This window comes from Pseudophryne corroboree, chromosome 6 (genome assembly GCF_028390025.1).
Source record: "Pseudophryne corroboree isolate aPseCor3 chromosome 6, aPseCor3.hap2, whole genome shotgun sequence".
NCBI lineage: Eukaryota > Metazoa > Chordata > Amphibia > Anura > Myobatrachidae > Pseudophryne > Pseudophryne corroboree.
In genome coordinates, this window is record NC_086449.1 from 425,287,370 (window position 1) to 425,305,018 (window position 17,649).

General features: G+C 43.1%; 1 protein-coding gene across 1 annotated transcript in view; it reads right to left on the reverse strand.

The window, feature by feature from the left end:
- Positions 1-17,649, reverse strand: part of SLC26A5 (solute carrier family 26 member 5) — a 136,763-nt gene that overhangs the window by 69,018 nt on the left and 50,096 nt on the right. The window contains exons 5-13 of the mRNA XM_063927010.1: positions 17,311-17,495; positions 15,852-16,016; positions 14,548-14,700; positions 14,071-14,153; positions 11,320-11,467; positions 9,959-10,072; positions 7,053-7,130; positions 6,615-6,710; positions 3,851-3,957 (exon numbers count right to left, since the gene is read on the reverse strand). Of these exons, the coding sequence (XP_063783080.1) occupies positions 3,851-3,957; positions 6,615-6,710; positions 7,053-7,130; positions 9,959-10,072; positions 11,320-11,467; positions 14,071-14,153; positions 14,548-14,700; positions 15,852-16,016; positions 17,311-17,495 (1,129 nt within the window). The remainder of the gene's footprint in view (positions 1-3,850; positions 3,958-6,614; positions 6,711-7,052; positions 7,131-9,958; positions 10,073-11,319; positions 11,468-14,070; positions 14,154-14,547; positions 14,701-15,851; positions 16,017-17,310; positions 17,496-17,649) is intronic.

A 17,649-nucleotide genomic window follows, 5' to 3' on the forward strand; every position in this document is an offset into this window, starting at 1 on the left:
CAGGTGAGCACTCTGCAACCACCACAGGAGGGACACTCTGGTTCCTGGGGACAGAGTTATTTTCCCGATGTAAATGCAGATGGGACCCGGACCACTTGTCCAGAAGGTCCCATTGAAAAGTCCTTGCATGGAACCTTCCGAAGGGAATGGCCTCGTAGGCCGCCACCATTTTCCCCAGAACTCGAGTGCATTGGTGAACTGACACCCTTTTCGGTTTTAGCAGGTCTCTGACCATGTTCTGGATGTCTTGGGCTTTCTCTATTGGGAGGAAAACCTTCATTTTTTCCGTATCCAGTATCATACCTAGGAACGGTAGACGAGTTGCCGGAATCAACTGTGACTTCGGTAGATTTAGAATCCAACAGTGTTGCTGGAGCACTCTCAGAGAGAGCGCCACACTGCTCAGTAATTTCTCTCTTGATCTCGCTTTTATCAGGAGATCGTCCAAGTATGGGATAATTGTGACTCCATGCTTGCGCAGGACCACCATCATTTCCGCCATTATCTTGGTGAAAATCCTCGGGGCCGTGGAAAGTCCAAACGGCAACGTCTGAAATTGGTAATGACAATCCTGTACAGCGAATCTCAGGTATTCCTGATGGGGGGCATATATGGGGACATGAAGGTACGCATCCTTTATGTCCAGAGACACCATAAACTCCCCCTCCTCCATGTTGGCTATTATCGCTCTGAGTGATTCCATTTTGAATTTGAATCTTTTTATGTACAGGTTTAGGGATTTCAGATTCAAAAATCGGTCTGACCGAACCGTCCGGTTTCGGGACCACAAATAGGGTTGAGTAGTAACCTCTTCCCTGCTGGTGCAGGGGAACCTTGATTATCACTTGCTGTATACACAGTGTTTGAATTGCAGCTAACACTACATCCCTTTCCGATGTGGAAGCTGGTAGGGCCGACTTGAAAAATCGGCGCGGGGGCACCTCCTCGAATTCCAGTTTGTAACCCTGTGAAACTATTTCCAACACCCAGGGATTCAGGTCCGATCTGACCCAGGCCTGACTGAAAAGTCGAAGACGTGCCCCCACCGATGCAGACTCCCTCAGGGGAGCCCCAGCGTCATGCTGTGAGTTTTGGAGCAGCCGGGGAGGACTTTTGTTCCTGGGCACCTGACAAAGCAGGTGCTCTCTTGCCTCTGCCCTTACCTCTGGCGAGGAAAGAGGATCCCCGACCTCTTTTGGACTTGTGCGACCGAAAGGACTGCATCTGATAAGGTGTTGCTTTCTTTTGCTGTTGGGGAATATATGGTAAAAAATTTGATTTACCTGCTGTAGCTGTGGAAACCAGGTCCGTCAGCCCATCCCCAAACAATACATCACCCTTATAGGGTAGTACTTCCATATGTTTTTTGGAATCCGCATCACCCGTCCATTGGCGAGTCCATAAGGATCTTCTCGCGGAGATAGACATGGCATTGGCCCTAGAAGCTAGCAATCCAATGTCCCTTTGAGCATCCCTCATAAACAAGACTGCGTCTTTTATATGTGCTAGAGTTAGGAATATAGTACCCTTATCCATAGTATCAAATTGATCTGTCAGCTCATCTGTCCAAGCTGCAATTGCGCTACACACCCATGCCGACGCAATCGTCGGTCTTAGCACAGCACCCGTATGAGAATAAATACCCTTTAAGGTAGTTTCTTGCCTGCGATCTGCAGGGTCCTTAAGGGCCGCTGTGTCAGGAGACGGTAGCGCCACTTTCTTGGACAAGCGCGTCAGGGCCTTGTCCACAGTGGGGCGTAATTCCCAAATCTCCCTGTCCTGCTTAGGGAAAGGGTATGCCATAAAAATTCTTTTGGGGATCTGCGGTCTTTTATCCGGAGTCTCCCAAGCTTTTCAAAAGAACTCATTTAATTCATGAGATGTGGGAAAATTAATAATCTGTTTCTTTTCCTTAAACATGTGTACCCTTGTGTCGGGGACCGAGGGTTCATCCACAATATGCAACACATCCCTTATTGCCACAATCATACACTGAATAGTTTTAGTCACCCTAGGGTGCAATTTTACTTCGTCATAGTCGACACTGGAATCAGAATCCGTCTCGGTAGTAGTGTCTTGTGTTAAGGGACGCTTTTGAGACCCCGACGGGCCCTGTGAGTCGGTCCAATCTGAGGATTGACCGCCTGATGTCCCCCCTAAATCAGCCTTATCAAGCCTTTTATGTAAAGATGTCACACTTGCATGCAACGTATGCCACATGTCCATCCAATCTGTAGTCGGCACAACCGACGGGGACACACCACTCATTTGCTCCACCTCCTCCTTGGAGAAGCCTTCCGCCTCAGACATGTCGACACACACGTACCGACACCCCACACACACAGGGAGTTACCTATAAGGGGACAAAACCCCAACCAGGCCCTTAGGAGAGACAGAGAGATAGAGTATGCCAGCACACACCCAGCGCTTAAAAACACTGGAATATATGACCAGATAACGGTTATATGTTTATAATTGTAATCTCCACTCACTGCGTCGCCAAAGTGCCCCCCTCCTCTTTTTTCCAACCTGTGAAGCTCAGCAGGGGAGAGAACAGGGAGCCAGCGTTTTCTCATGCAGCCTCTGTGGAGAAAATGGCGCTGGTTAGTGCTGAGGATCAAGCCCCGCCCACCCGACGGCGGGCTTCGGTCCCATCATCATATACTAATAAAATGGTGGGGGTCCGCGGATTTACTGTCCCACAGCCTAATCCATCTTATTTATGGCCAAATTGAGGTTTATTGCTGCCCAGGGCGCCCCCCTTTGCGCCCTGCACCCTTCAGTGCCTGCTTGTGTGTGTGTGTGACTGGGAGCAATGGCGCGCAGCTTACCGCTGCGCGCTTACCTCATGAAGATCTGATGTCTTCTGCCGCCTGAAGTCTTTTCCTCAATACTCACCCGGCTTCTATCTTCGGCATCTTTGAGGAGGACGACGGCGGCGCGGCTCCGGGACGAACCCCAAGTGAGACCTGTGTTCCGACTCCCTCTGGAGCTAATGGTGTCCAGTAGCCTAGAAGCAGTGCCCAACTTTACAAGCCAGCTCTGCTTCTCTCTCCTCGGTCCCACGATGCAGGGAGCCTGTTGCCAACAGGACTCCCTGAAAATAAAAAACCTAAGAAAATTCTTTTTCCACAGAAAACTCTGGAGAGCTCTCTGCAGTGCACCCATTCTCCTCTGGGCACAAGATCTAACTGAGGTCTGGAGGAGGGGCATAGAGGGAGGAGCCAGTGCACACCCATAGTCAAAGTTCTTTTTAGGTGCCCTATCTCCTGCGGAGCCCGTCTATACCCCATGGTCCTTACGGAGTCCCCAGCATCCTCTGGGACGTAAGAGAAATCATGTTTACAAGACGAAACGGGGTTAACCTCACCAGTTTCTAAGAGGAAAGGAGGTAAGGTGCCAGACATGTGCAGAGCATATTCTACACCCCCCTCGCTATTCACACACTCCGTCACTTCCCCCAAATGGCCGGAGTCGGTTAATCAAGCTGCGGTACTGCGATAGATATTGCAGAACAAGATCTGCACCTGCACAGTGCAGCATCTGACACCATCGATGCAGATCTCACACCATCGGAGATGTGGACATGATGGACATCTCTGAATCAGGCCCTCTGTTTAGAAGGAAGATTTATAAAGCAATGACATGCTAAAATCTTTTTTTTGTGCATGAACAGATCCATCTGGTCCCTCACATATATAATCGGTTTGGTTCATCCCATACATAAGGGCTACCATGAAGTGCACTGAATAAATTCAATCATAAGGTAAACATAATTTGCATATATCAGCAGATGCAAAAGCTTCAAAACAAGAAATGAAACAATGGTAGATAAATGGTAGACTCAAACCTTTGTGTGCGGTATATTACAGTAATGATGGCAAATGCCACTGCGACAAGCAAACCGTAGTCTAGACCCAATGAAACAGAGGCCAAGAATGATACCACCCACATGGCCTAAGTAGTGGAAGAAAAAAACAAGTATTACACATTTTTATCCATTTCCAGTTATACAAAGTAACACATCTAAATCTAATATAAGAATCAGTTTGTCGGTTGGACATGTAGTATTAATGACAACATCAATATAATTTGGATATAGTTGCTACACATTATAAGAACCTTAAGCATATTCACTGATGAAATATTATACATTACTATAGATAATGCAGAGCCGGTCCTAAGCATAGGCAAATTAGGCAATTGCCTAGGGCATTTGTCATGCACGCCAAGCCTAGAGCTGGCTCTACCTGGGGCAGCAGTAGTTTTGTGGGGCACCTGCCGCTATGCAGGTCCTGTACCGCCTCATTCATGTACCAGCCCCTGCAACCCCACTGCTAGCTGCAGCGCTGCCTCCTGCAGTGAGGTTCGCCCAGCTCCTCCACGTACCATTCATTTAGCTGGCGGGCAGCGCTGCAGAAGTCCGTGTGCATTCTCCGCCCTCTCCCGGTTCCCCCACTCTCTGGCCACAGCGTCTCCTGGGGGCTCACTCCCAGTCTCCCATAACCACAGTGCCCTACAGCCACGAGGTCCGCAGTGTTTGACTGAGGCAGGGGGAATGCGGGCGGGTGGAGGAAGCAGGATTCCAGCCTGAGAGTCAGCCCCGCCAAGTCTCCAGCAGCAGCATCAGGTGCCCCCAGGTCAGAGTGTGACAGCAGCAGCCAGCATCAGTGACTCAAGTAAGACACATCTGTCTGTCACTGTCACCACTGTTTTGTCACTAATACCAATCTCTCCCATGCACTCTGTTCTGGCATGGCCCTGTCACCCCTATCCTGGCCCTATCCTTTCTGTCCTGGCCCTGACACCCCTATCCTGGCTCTGTCACCTCTATCCTGTCCCTGTCATTTCTGTCCAGGTCCTGTCGCCCCTATTCTGGCCCTGTCACCCTTATCTTGACCCTGTCACACCTGCCCTTGCCCTGTCACCCTTATCCTGGCCCTGTCACAGTTATCCTGGCCCTGTCACCCCTGTCCTGGCCCTGTCATTTCTTTCCTGGACCTATCGCCTCTATCCTGGCCCTGTCATTTCTGTCCTGGCCCTGTCGCGCATCTCTCTTGTCTCTTTCGTTCTGTCCTCGCCACGTCACCCCTGTCCTTTTCCTGTCCTGGCCCCACTGTACTGTCCCTGTCAACTCGGCACTGGCCTTGTCACCCCTGTCCTGGGCCTGTTTCTCCTGGTCCTATCACCTTTATACTTGCCCCTCTGTCCTGGTCCTGTCCACATTGTCCTTATTCCGTCCCTTTAACCTTTGCCCTGGCCCTGTCACTTTTATTCTGTGTCTTTCACCTTTGTCCAGTCCCCTCTGTACTGTAGGCAGGGCCAGAGTAAGGCTTATGGGGGCTCCCACTAATAAAATTGATTGGACACATGCACACATTCACACGTTACTGGAGAAGGAAGCAGCCAGGGTCACAAAGTGTCATCTGTCGCGATAGCGTTACATGCAAACGGTGCGACATGCATGGTGTACGGGCAGCAATAACTGCGATAGGGGTCTAAGGGCTGCAGCTGCTAAGATTGGAGGAGGTGGCACCACCATTCCCTGTCTTTCTGTATCCCCACTTCCACTCAGATATGGGGCCCCGGAACTGTGCTGGGAGAGGGGTGCTGGGTCATAGGCAGAGCTAGAGCTAGGTGGGGGGCACCAGCCAAAATCTTGCCTAGGGCATCAAATTGGCTAGGGCCGGCTCTGAGATAGTGACAGCTGGAATATAAATACTACAGTAAGGATATGTACATCTTAGACATCAAGTTGTGAGGCATTGGTCCCTGAGTGATATGGTCTAATGGTTAAATAAATAAATTCATAGTAGATATCACTATGTGTATCCAAATGAAGGCATAGAAGTTCCACCAACATTTTATCAGCAATGTAGAGACAAATAACAAAAAAGGGGGGAAAAGCCAAACAGAATTTTCAGCAAAGGGTCCGCCATTCTTTAGCCTCCATTCATCTACAACACCCTTCTACCAGCTATTTCTACGATCCCTGACTGTGTATATGCATCTACAGTCACATCTCCAAGTCACCTGTACAAGTTATATTTCATGTGGTCAAACTTGTGCAGTTATATGAATGCTACCTTCAGAGTACAAATACATATGCAGTACAGTCTAAAGGAATACCAAGGAGCTTACAATCTAAGTACCTGAGGCAAAGGGAGATAAAGTGACTTGCCCAAGGTCACACGGAGCTCGTTTTGTAACCAGGATGCCTGGTTCACAGTCCGGTGCGTTAGCGCCACTCCTCCTCCCTATGACAATCTGCATAAATAAATGGTAGTTTATGTGAGGTCTGCACAGCTCTGCTGCAATGCCATTAGTCCTGCTAACATGCCCAATGCTGAGGAGTCATCACATTACAATGAAGATAGATCATTATTAAACTAATTCAATATTTTTAGTATTCAAAAGATATCCTGAAATAGAAGATCAACCCACTCCGCACATGTTCACGTTAATCTTCTAAACACAGACTAATAATATAAATACAAATACTGTACATAGAGACATTCTCATTCTATGAGCAATTTGCCATGTCCTCAAATCACATCGAAGGTAAAACGTAGTTAATAATGGATACTTATATGCTAATTTATTTAATCACTTACCAGTTCTAGTCGGCTCGTCCTCCATAAATGTGGAATATCTGCAAACTGCTTGAACATTCCTTTTAGGTTCACCATCACAATGGCTGCTAGTACAGTCTAGAATTGTAACATAAATACCAGATATTTCATTCAGGTTATTTCACTGTGTGTCTATTGCTCACAATTATCTTTTTGACAATTACTCTGCCACTGAACATGAGAATATTTCAGTGCTCATCAATACTGTGAGTAACAGACAGCCAATACAGGCGATGGACTAGATGAGTAGCACTTGAAGAGCAGTAGGAAACAGTAATCTAGAGAGGAAATGATAAAATCATAAACACGTTCTATACAATGGGAGTTGATAGTACAAGCACTGTAATTCATATGGGTCTGCTACAGTATTGTGTCTCTTGATTTTGCAAATAAAGTTAGATAGTTATTACATTTACATACCTGCGGCAATGGTTGAAAGAGGTATCCAATGACCAATATTACCAACAGCACCATAAATGAGGACAGCAGGCCTGCAATCTAATGATAAATACATATTAGTGAAAAGGGCCCATTAACACTGCTCATCCAGTATTGGTGGTATCTTGCTAATAAAACAAATTTAAAAAAAAAAACAGATTGGGGGACTGAACAACAATATAGTGCTTCTTTCTGCTGGAGAACTGAAAAGCAGGCATGTCTGTGATACACTATCATTCAATGAACCCAATTTATAATAACTGAACCCATGTTCCCAAAACAACTAATCTATGATGAACAGTATTCTACATCTAAATTATTTACATATATGCCTGGCTTTACCGCATCTTAATCAAAACCTGCACACAGCCACAAGCATAGAAGTCCATGGTCAGACAGAAGAAACTGCACCTGCCATAGGGCTGGTGCAGTTTTGACGGTGCGATCGTTGTTGGCAAATAAACACGCACCAATCAGTGTTACAGCATGCAAAGTGGGCATCATTGTCCTTGCACATTCAGCAGCACAGACGTACACAAGGGAACGCGTTTGTAGTGGCATTTGTATAAACTCGCAGACACGGAACCACCAATAGACGCTGCTACATGCACTTTTCCATGAGACTCCGCATCAGCCTTAGTGTTCTTTCAGGATAAAAGAACAAAAAAAAAAAAAAATGCAAAGCTGAAGCAGTGCCTTTATACCTGACCGTACATATGTAGAAGCTCCTGGAAATACATTTTAATTCCAGTGGAAACCAAAGTCATTGCAGTAGCTAGCTGTAAAATTGGTGGATTTGAGAGATACATTTTAACACAATTTCTGCCAGCTGATGAACTTGGTCTTCCTTGTTCTTTCAAAATAAAAATAAAAAAATAGATACTCTCACCAAACACCAGGCATTGGTCTGACATAGATAACAACCCCCTGTATTTGGGCATTCTAGGATTTTTACCCTGGTTCTCCAAGAAAGACCTGTCTACTACTAACAAGCTCCACTTACAGAATTCACCACTGGAATCTTAGGTATCAGTGGGTAGCAGTTGATTTAACGACGTACACAATATCGATGGTCATAATCCCGACAGCCATTGGCCTACAGTCAAAATACCGACACGGTCAAAATACTGACATTCATTATGCTGACATGTTCAAAATGCTGACAGTGTCAGAATACCGACATTTGAAATGCTGAAATGCGTTTTTAAGGAATTTTTGCACCAAAAAAGACTTGTTCATACTTTACCATCCCAGTGGACCTGGAGGGGGAATATAATAGTGTGCCGAGCGCAGCGAGGCACTGTGCCTGAAACATGGCTAGCGTAGCGAGCCACGCGAGGGGACGTGGTACGCTTAGACGGTGTCCATGTAGACCTATGTCAACATTGACACACACAAAAAAACAAAACAGAAATTCACGTCGGCATTTCGACATGTCGGTATTCTGACTATGTCGCCATTTTGAACATGGAATAATGAATGTCGGTATTTTGGCTGCTGGGATTATGACCATCGGTAAATCATACTGAACCCGTATCAGTGAATGAAAGTATCCATCTGTACTCCTACCACACACACACACACTTTTCCATGGCATCACACTATGGGCCTAATTCAGCATGGGTTGCAGTTGTGCATAAATTTGCACAACTACAACCCTTTACGCTAGCATACAGGGGGGGGGGGGGGGACGTGCCCCCGGCTATCATGCGAATGCTTCACTCAGTAGCGAAGCACTCGCATGATAAGTGTAGCACCCTAGCTGCGAAGGCAGGTGGCTACCCACATCTTTTGGGTTGCAGCACTTGCGTGTGATGTCATGCAGCCGCCGCATCCCGCTCACAAATGGTCCGGACACGCCTGTGTTGTCCGGACCGCACTGTTCCCCCAACGCAGCAATGCTGCCCCAGACACACCAACACGACATCCCTTCCCTTCTGTCAAGGCAGAGGTGTTCGCATATGTGAGATGTCACCGCATCTCACTGTGTGCGCATCCGTGGTGTGGACACTGTACTGTTAGGGTGAATTTAGGACAGAGGGGCAGATTTATGAAGCCTTTTGAAGTGATAAAGTGGAAGGTGATAAAGCACCAACCAATCAGCTCCTAAATTCCATGTTACATGCTGGGTTTGAAAAATGACAGTTAGGAGGTGATTGGCTGGTGCTTTATCACCTTCCACTTTATCACTTCACCAGGCTTCATAAATCTGCCCCAGAGTTTGGAAAACCCTCCAGAGACAATTAGGTAATTGTCTAGAAGAAAGAAAGAAAGAAAGAAAGAAAGAAAGAAAGAAAGAAAGAAAGAAAGAAAGAAAGAAAGAAAGAAAGAAAGAAAGAAAGAAAGAAAGAAAGAAAGAAAGAGAGAGATTGAGAGAGAGAGAGATTGAGAGAGAGAGAGATTGAGAGAGAGATTGAGAGAAAGAAAGAAAGAGAAAATAAAAAGAGAAAGAGAAAAGAAAGAAAGAAAGAAAGAAAGAAAGAAAGAAAAGAAAGAAAGAAAGAGAAAAGAAAGAAAGAGAAAAGAAAGAGAAAAGAAAGAAAGAGAAAAGAAAGAAAGAGAAAGAAAAGAAAGAAAGAGAAAAGAAAGAAAGAGAAAGAGAAAAGAAAGAAAGAGAAAAGAAAGAAAGAAAGAAAGAAAGAAAGAGAAAAGAAAGAAAGAAAGAAAGAGAAAAGAAAGAAAGAGAAAAGAAAGAAAGAAAGAAAGAGAAAAGAAAGAAAGAAAGAGAAAAGAAAGAAAGAAAGAGAAAAGAAAGAAAGAAAGAAAGAAAGAAAGAAAGAAAGAAAGAAAGAAAGAAAGAAAGAAAGAAAGAAAGAAAGAAAGAAAGAAAAGGAAGGAAAGAAAGAAAAGAAAGAAATAGCAATTCAGAAGACTATGACAACACATACCTGTGTATTCCCTCCTGTGCTCTCCTGGACCAGGCTACGAGACATTGAGCAGGTCACAGCAAATGTTTGAAAGAAAGAGCCAATAGAATTACACAGCCCCAGAGCAATAAGTTCCTGCAAAATGACAAACTGTTCAGTATCAGGTCCATTAATGCAATAACATTGGGTTGATTCCATATCAGGTCTTTTAATGTAACATTTGGTGGAGCTAGTTTATTTGAGACCTTGTAATAGAGCTGAATTTCATACATATTTAATTATTTATGTACTAGTTACCAGCCCATCAAACTAACGGAACAACAAAGCATTAATGTCAGGGCCTGCGGCTGTGCGCGCCTGAACAGAGCAACACTCCAAAGACTCACCGTAGGAAGAGAATAATAAACAAAGGGTATAGGAAGCAAATTATATGGGCGTACACTACTCACAGTTTAAAACATCTTTGGAGACAAAGGTCTGGAAAAGAAACCTTTTTGGGCCCATCTCAGTGTAATACAACAATATGTCACCTATACTATACAAACAGAGGTGGAGGATTTAATCATCCTGGATTATATGCCTCTCCTTGAGTGGAGATAAGGCCAACCTGTGATGTACTGTATAACACTATTGCTGTTTTTTTTTTAACGTACGTACATTGGGATATACTCCTATATCTATGGATTGCGGTCTTCCCACCCTCTATCCCCACTTTTCTGTAGTACATTTACTTTTTATTTCAGTTTATTCTTTAAAAATTTAAAATAAAAACATTGATGGTCAAAAAAAAAAAAAAAACATTAGAAACATGTAATAAAAATTTTGTGGATCTTTAAGAAACACCTACATGTATACAAGTAGCAGCTTTGGCCACAGAAGGACTCCAAGACAGAGGCCTGATTCTGATTTGTATGCAGCAGCCTATGCAGCTGCGATTTTTTTAGCCTATGGACTTGCTAATTATCACAAGTGAAGCAGCCACCCAGAAATGAATACTGATGTCCACCGAAGCCATTGTAAAGTCCTCAGCTAATGCGTACATATACGAAGCATCAAGGAACACAGACTGGCTGCGGGACATGAGAGGCTAGCACCATGTTTTGTACATGCAAAATTGCAGGTCTAGGCAGATATATGCCCCAAAATGGTCGTGACATACCTTTGTCTTTTGTTACTACTCCCCATTACTTCCCCCAAATGGTCCTGTCCTGTAAATCACTTTGCAATTAAATCCTCACTGCAAGCGGCATCGCAAACGTACCTTGTTGCATGTGCAGTACGATCAGGGTGCATGTACAGTCGGATGACAATCACATTACGTACAAATCGGAATGAGTCCCAGAGTATTGTATTGGAGACTAACATTTGCATTGTATTCTCACCTGATTACCACTGACTACATATCCATGTTTAAGAGCAAATATTTTGGCCATTGAAATTGTCATGGAAAATCCTACAACTGCTATTGCCACTGCATCCACAAACACTGCAGAGAAGAGACTAATGTCAGGGAGATCTGGGGAGCGGAACCTAGAGAGAGACCAAATCAAAACAATTAATGCCACAAGGTAGAAGTTATTTGCCTCATAAAAGCCGGGTAAAGAAACAATTATTGTTGTTTTTATATTTTAGAGTATTTCCCTGGTACAAAACATGCACAAATACCAGGAAAGGTCCAGTGCTACTCAGCCTGCAACGGCTACAATCTAGGAGTGGGGGTCCAGTAATGTTTCATGACCCTCCTAGAGAACAAACCCCAAAGGTAAACTGCACTGAACTTGTAGAAAATGGAAAGGTGAAACTGGGTGTTTTACATCGGCTTTACTCATGCAATTTATTAAAGAAAAACAAAAAAAACAGGCACATCATAGTTAATCTGAAAAAATGTATACAAAAACTCCCCTTAGGAAAACACATTGAAGTGTGCCAAAGGTTTTCTATACGTAAAACCTTTTTCTGTCATAACCCCATGCTTTCATAGACTATATGGGTTAATGTAGCCCCTATGTAAATCATAACGTTATTATATCACAGAAGAGATTGGAAGGTATGAAGCTGTAGAGAGACAGCAGGGTGTCTGAGATGACTTAATATCTGTAATAACATTTCATACTAAACACTGAAGTGTTGATACCTCAACTCTCAAATTAGAAGTGAATGAATCATATGAATCACTGTTTAGGAGATATCATTTACCTAGATCATAAGATGTGTGCTCAAGGGCACTTACTTACAGCAATTATTTTATTCCATTGCCTCAAAACTGTACTGGAGACTAGCAAGCCCATAATACTAGTGGGTTTACCTGTTTAAAGTGTTTTCTTTACTTTTCTGTACATCTTTTTTTAAGGACTATAATACTGGAAATAGTTATAACAAGCACCAGTTATATAAAAAAAAGTTTCAATAGACATCCTCAGATTGTAACAGGAAACAGCGCTATGACAAAAATGAACAGATTTTCACGGTATATATATTTGCATTTCAGCCACATTACTACACCACAACATGCAAAGTGATAAAAAGTAATATACACTGCTCAACAAAATAAAGGGAACACTAAAATAACACATCCTAGATCTGAATGAATGAAATATTCTTATTAAATACTTTTTTCTTTACACATAGTTGAATGTGCTGACAACAAAATCACACAAAAATTATCAATGGAAATAAAATGTATTAACCCATGGAGGTCTGGATTTGGAGTCACTCTCAAAATTAAAGTGGAAAAACACACTACAGGCTGATCCAACTTTGATGTAATGTCCTTAAAACAAGTCAAAATGAGGCTCAGTAGTGTGTGTGGCCTCCACGTGCCTGTATGACCTCCCTACAACGCCTGGGCATGCTCCTGATGAGGTGGCGGATGGTCTCCTGAGGGATCTCCTCCCAGACCTGGACTAAAGCATCCGCCAACTCCTGGACAGTCTGTGGTGCAACGTGGCGTTGGTGTATGGAGCGAGACATGATGCCCCAGATGTGCTCAATTGGATTCAGGTCTGGGGAACGGGCGGGCCAGTCCATAGCATCAATGCCTTCGTCTTGCAGGAACTGCTGACACACTCCAGCCACATGAGGTCTAGCATTGTCTTGCATTAGGAGGAACCCAGGGCCAACCGCACCAGCATATGGTCTCACAAGGGGTCTGAGGATCTCATCTCGGTACCTAATGGCAGTCAGGCTACCTCTGGCGAGCACATGGAGGGCTGTGCGGCCCCCCAAAGAAATGTCACCCCACACCATTACTGACCCACTGCCAAACCGGTCATGCTGGAGGATGTTGCAGGCAGCAGAACGTTCTCCTTGGCGTCTCCAGACTCTGTCACGTCTTTCACATGTGCTCAGTGAGAACCTGCTTTCATCTGTGAAGTGCACAGGGTGCCAGTGGCGAATTTGCCAATCTTGGTGTTCTCTGGCAAATGCCAAACGTCCTGCACGGAGTTGGGCTGTAAGCACAACCCCCACCTGTGGACGTCGGGCCCTCATACCACCCTCATGGAGTCTGTTTCTGATCATTTGAGTAGACACATGCTCATTTGTGGCTTGCTGGAGGTCATTTTGCAGGGCTCTGGCAGTGCTCCTCCTGTTCCTCCTTGCACAAAGGCGGAGGTAGCGGTCCTGCTGCTGGGTTGTTGCCCTCCTACGGCCTCCTCTACGTCTCCTGATGTACTGGCCTGTCTCCTGGTAGCGCCTCCATGCTCTGGACACTACGCTGACAGACACAGCAAACCTTCTTGCCACAGCTCGCATTGATGTGCCATCCTGGATGAGCTGCACTACCTGAGCCACTTATGTGGGTTGTAGGGAGGTCATACAGGCACGTGGAGGCCACACACACTACTGAGCCTCATTTTGACTTGTTTTAAGGACATTACATCAAAGTTGGATCAGCCTGTAGTGTGTTTTTCCACTTTAATTTTGAGGGTGACTCCAAATCCAGACCTCCATGGGTTAATAAATTTTATTTCCATTGATAATTTTTGTGTGATTTTGTTGTCAGCACATTCAACTATGTAAAGAACAAAGTATTTAATAAGAATATTTCATTCATTCAGATCTAGGATGTGTTATTTTAGTGTTCCCTTTATTTTTTTGAGCAGTGTAGTTACACAGAATGAAGAATTTCTTACCCTGTTGGGATATTTCCAACCACATCTACATCATACGTCTGTTGAAGATTTAGTCCAGCTGAAATTCCAGTTGAGATAATTACCTTAAAAAATTGGGTAAAACATATTGTAACAAAAAAAAAAATACATTGCTGATCAAAAAGAAGCGGTCCCTTGCAAAATCTCTTCTCCACTCCAAACAGCGGTGTAGTAATAAAGCAGTGAAGCATGTGTGTGCTGCATTGTACCATTGTTTGTCCAGGTGCAAAATTTGCCATTTTATCTGCATTTGTACCCAACAGGGAACATAAAGATATTTTACATTGGCTTCAATTAATTTCTTTTTATGTTCACATTAGTGATATTTACTAGGAAATTTAGTTATGTACAGCAACAGTTGCCCATTACTGTATTCAAACAACAATGTGAAGTAGTAGTAAAGCAGTTAACAAGGAGATATATGGAGAAATGTAATGTTTATTGCAAATAAATACTCACAACAATTATCTCCATTGGAATTGGAACTGGCAATTTTTTTTTAAACCGGTCATTAATCTCTTTGGCACCCAGCAGTAATACAATACATATCACTCCAGTAATCAGGGTGGCAACATTGGTTAATGTTATACTGGAAAGGACAGCAACTAAACTCTGAAACAGAAAAAAGGAAAAAATACTTCAGTTGAGAAATACAGTATTCATATATACCACTCCCATTTTACTATACCCTATATAACTGCTAACCCTTTTCCCTGTCCCCAACTCGGGAACTTGATCAATTCTGGGGTCCTGTATCCTGCACTGGCAGGATTTGTCCCTTGGGTGCAGAATGTGTGCGCGTGGGGGCCTGGGGGTCTGGTTTGGGCCTGGGCCCACAGGTGAATGATTTCAAGAAACACCCAACTGCTCATAATATAGTTGTGGATTAAAGGGCTGAAAATAATCTGTTTAGCAAACAAGACTTCATGGATTTAAACAGTAATTATGAACTGTTTTCACAACCAGAGTTTGTAAAACAGCTGAGTCATTATTAAAACATATGGGTAGATTTTAATTAAGAAACAGATAAGAGAGAAAAGATTTAAAATAAAGAATATGCATAGTCAGGGATTATTATAGAGAATGGTCTATAATGTAACAGAATTTTTATAAAGTATCACTGGTGAACGCTGAACTCTAAATTCTTGGGGAGGGGAATAATCTATTTCCTGGTTTTAAGGCATCCTATCCCAAGAATGTTCAAGGATTTTCATCAAAGAAACTATAGGTTAAATAACCCTGTAAAAATGTTTATTACAGAATAAGGAAATAGTAATAATAATAATAATAATAATAATAATAATAATAATAATAAAAACACATTCTAGGCAAGTTGTACATTGGGGGTAATTTAGAGTTGATCGCAGCAGCAAATTTGTTAGCAGTTGTGCAAAACCATGTGCACTGCAGGGGGGGCAGATATAACATTTGCAGAGAGAGTTAGATTTGGGAGGGTTATATTGTTTCTGTGCAGGGTAAATACTGGCTGCTTTATTTTTACACTGCTAATTAGATTGCAGATTGAACACACCACACCCAAATCTAACTCTCTCTGCACATGTTATATCTGCCTCCCCTGCAGTGCACATGGTTTTGCCCAACTGCTAACAAATTTTCTGCTGCCATCAACTCTGAATTAGGCCCATTGTCTACGCAGTGTCATAAGTCCATTAAAAATTATCACAATCCACATTTAATAGGATTGCGGAAGGAAAAATAATGCAGTCAGCCCAGCATTAGGTGACTAGAATTAATTATCTTACATATATAACTGCCAGAAGTCCGCTGTATCTCTTCGTTTTAATTCCAAAGAGGTACTTCAGTTGAGATGTAAAGACATGTACTGCTGCTGCTGTAGTGAACCCGCGCACCAAAGGTTCAGTCAGGTAAATGGCTACGAAGCCAAATCGAAGTATGCCTAGGCACAACTTGCAAAAATACACAAAAATTAGTAAATATGTCCTTTACAAGGTCATTAACATTTTTTTAAAGTATGCAACTGTTCAAAAATAAAAACCAATCATAACTACATTATCTATGTAAAGGAGTTAAGAATGAATATGAGACTTTACTAAAAAAGCAAGAAAAAAGCCAGTAGGCTGCTTCACTGAAGACCGGGGGCTTATTTACTATAGCCTTGGATGGAGGTAAAGCGAATGGAGATAAAGTACCAGCCAATCAGCTCCTAACTGCCATGTCACAGGCTGGCTCCTGCGATCACATCACAAGGATACAAATGCCTCTGACTGATTGACAGGCAAAGGCATTTGCAGGGAGGGACCGGGCCCCCATTTTCCGGGAGTGGCTAGGCCAAGGACTGCGTTACTTTGGCCTCAAAAGGCCACCCGCAACGCCAAGCCTGAGGAAGATCAAGCTTAATCGGCCTATAGTCGCAGATGAACATCGCGACTGATGGTCGCAATGTTTATCATAGATGTGATCCGATTGCAAATACAGGAAGCAGGTTGTATGCACCTCCTCCTGCATTTGCATTGCAAAGGATTGCAATCCTTACTGAATTAGGCCCTATGGGGGTATTTATTAAAGCTTGAAGAGCGATAAATTTGTGAGAGATAAAGTACCTACCAATCTGCTCCTATATGTAATTTTTTTAAACACAGCCTGTAAAATGTAAAGCAGAAGCTAGTATTTATCTCTCACAATTTTCACTCTCTCCGAGCTTTAATAGACACCCGCCTAAAACTTAAATATTCAAAGAATAAAGCCAGAACACCCTTTAGCCACACATTCCAAGGACATAAAAAGTGAATGCCATTGCCATATTAATCCTGTTTCATGGAAAGTTTCTGTATTTCTAAAAGTTAAACAACAACATCTGTTAGTTTAATAATAATAGTAATAATATGCTATTTTTTTATTCTTTCAAATATCAGGCTATTGGAATGTAAATCTGCCCACCGCTAAAGAAAATGGAGATGTATAAACAGATATGTGAATATGTACATTATCCTCAGCTTAGCCCAGTTGGTTTACTTAATGAAATCCTATCAACGCAACCATTTGACAAACAGAAGAGCAAATAAATTAGGAGAATGCGAAACTGAACCCACATTGTCTGACTGTCATGCAGTACATGTGACAGGGAAAGGTATCTGTGATCTCTAATGACCTATACAACAGTCACCTCTAAGGTGTTACGCAGAATAATCACCAGAGTGTGTATACTGTTAATTTACAAGATAGTACCGAGTAAATGATTACCTGAATGAGACCTGAAAGCAAAGTGATTGCAACAGCCACTTTCACTCTCATTGCATCTCTTGCTTCATACTTCTGTAGGAGCTCTGTGCTATTAGTAACATTGCTTTCCACTATATCAAACATTTCATCTGGGGCTATTCTTACAGCAACCCCCCCAATCATTAGGCTGATGACTGCAAATGTACCTGCAATACAATCAAAAACAATATATCACTGTCAAAAGAAATCAAATACAGGAGGAAAATATTTACAAGACCTTGATTAGATACAGGTAAGAAAATAATATAACTAATAGAATCTGTCCAGCAATCCAAAACCCTTTTACCATTACATGTCTTA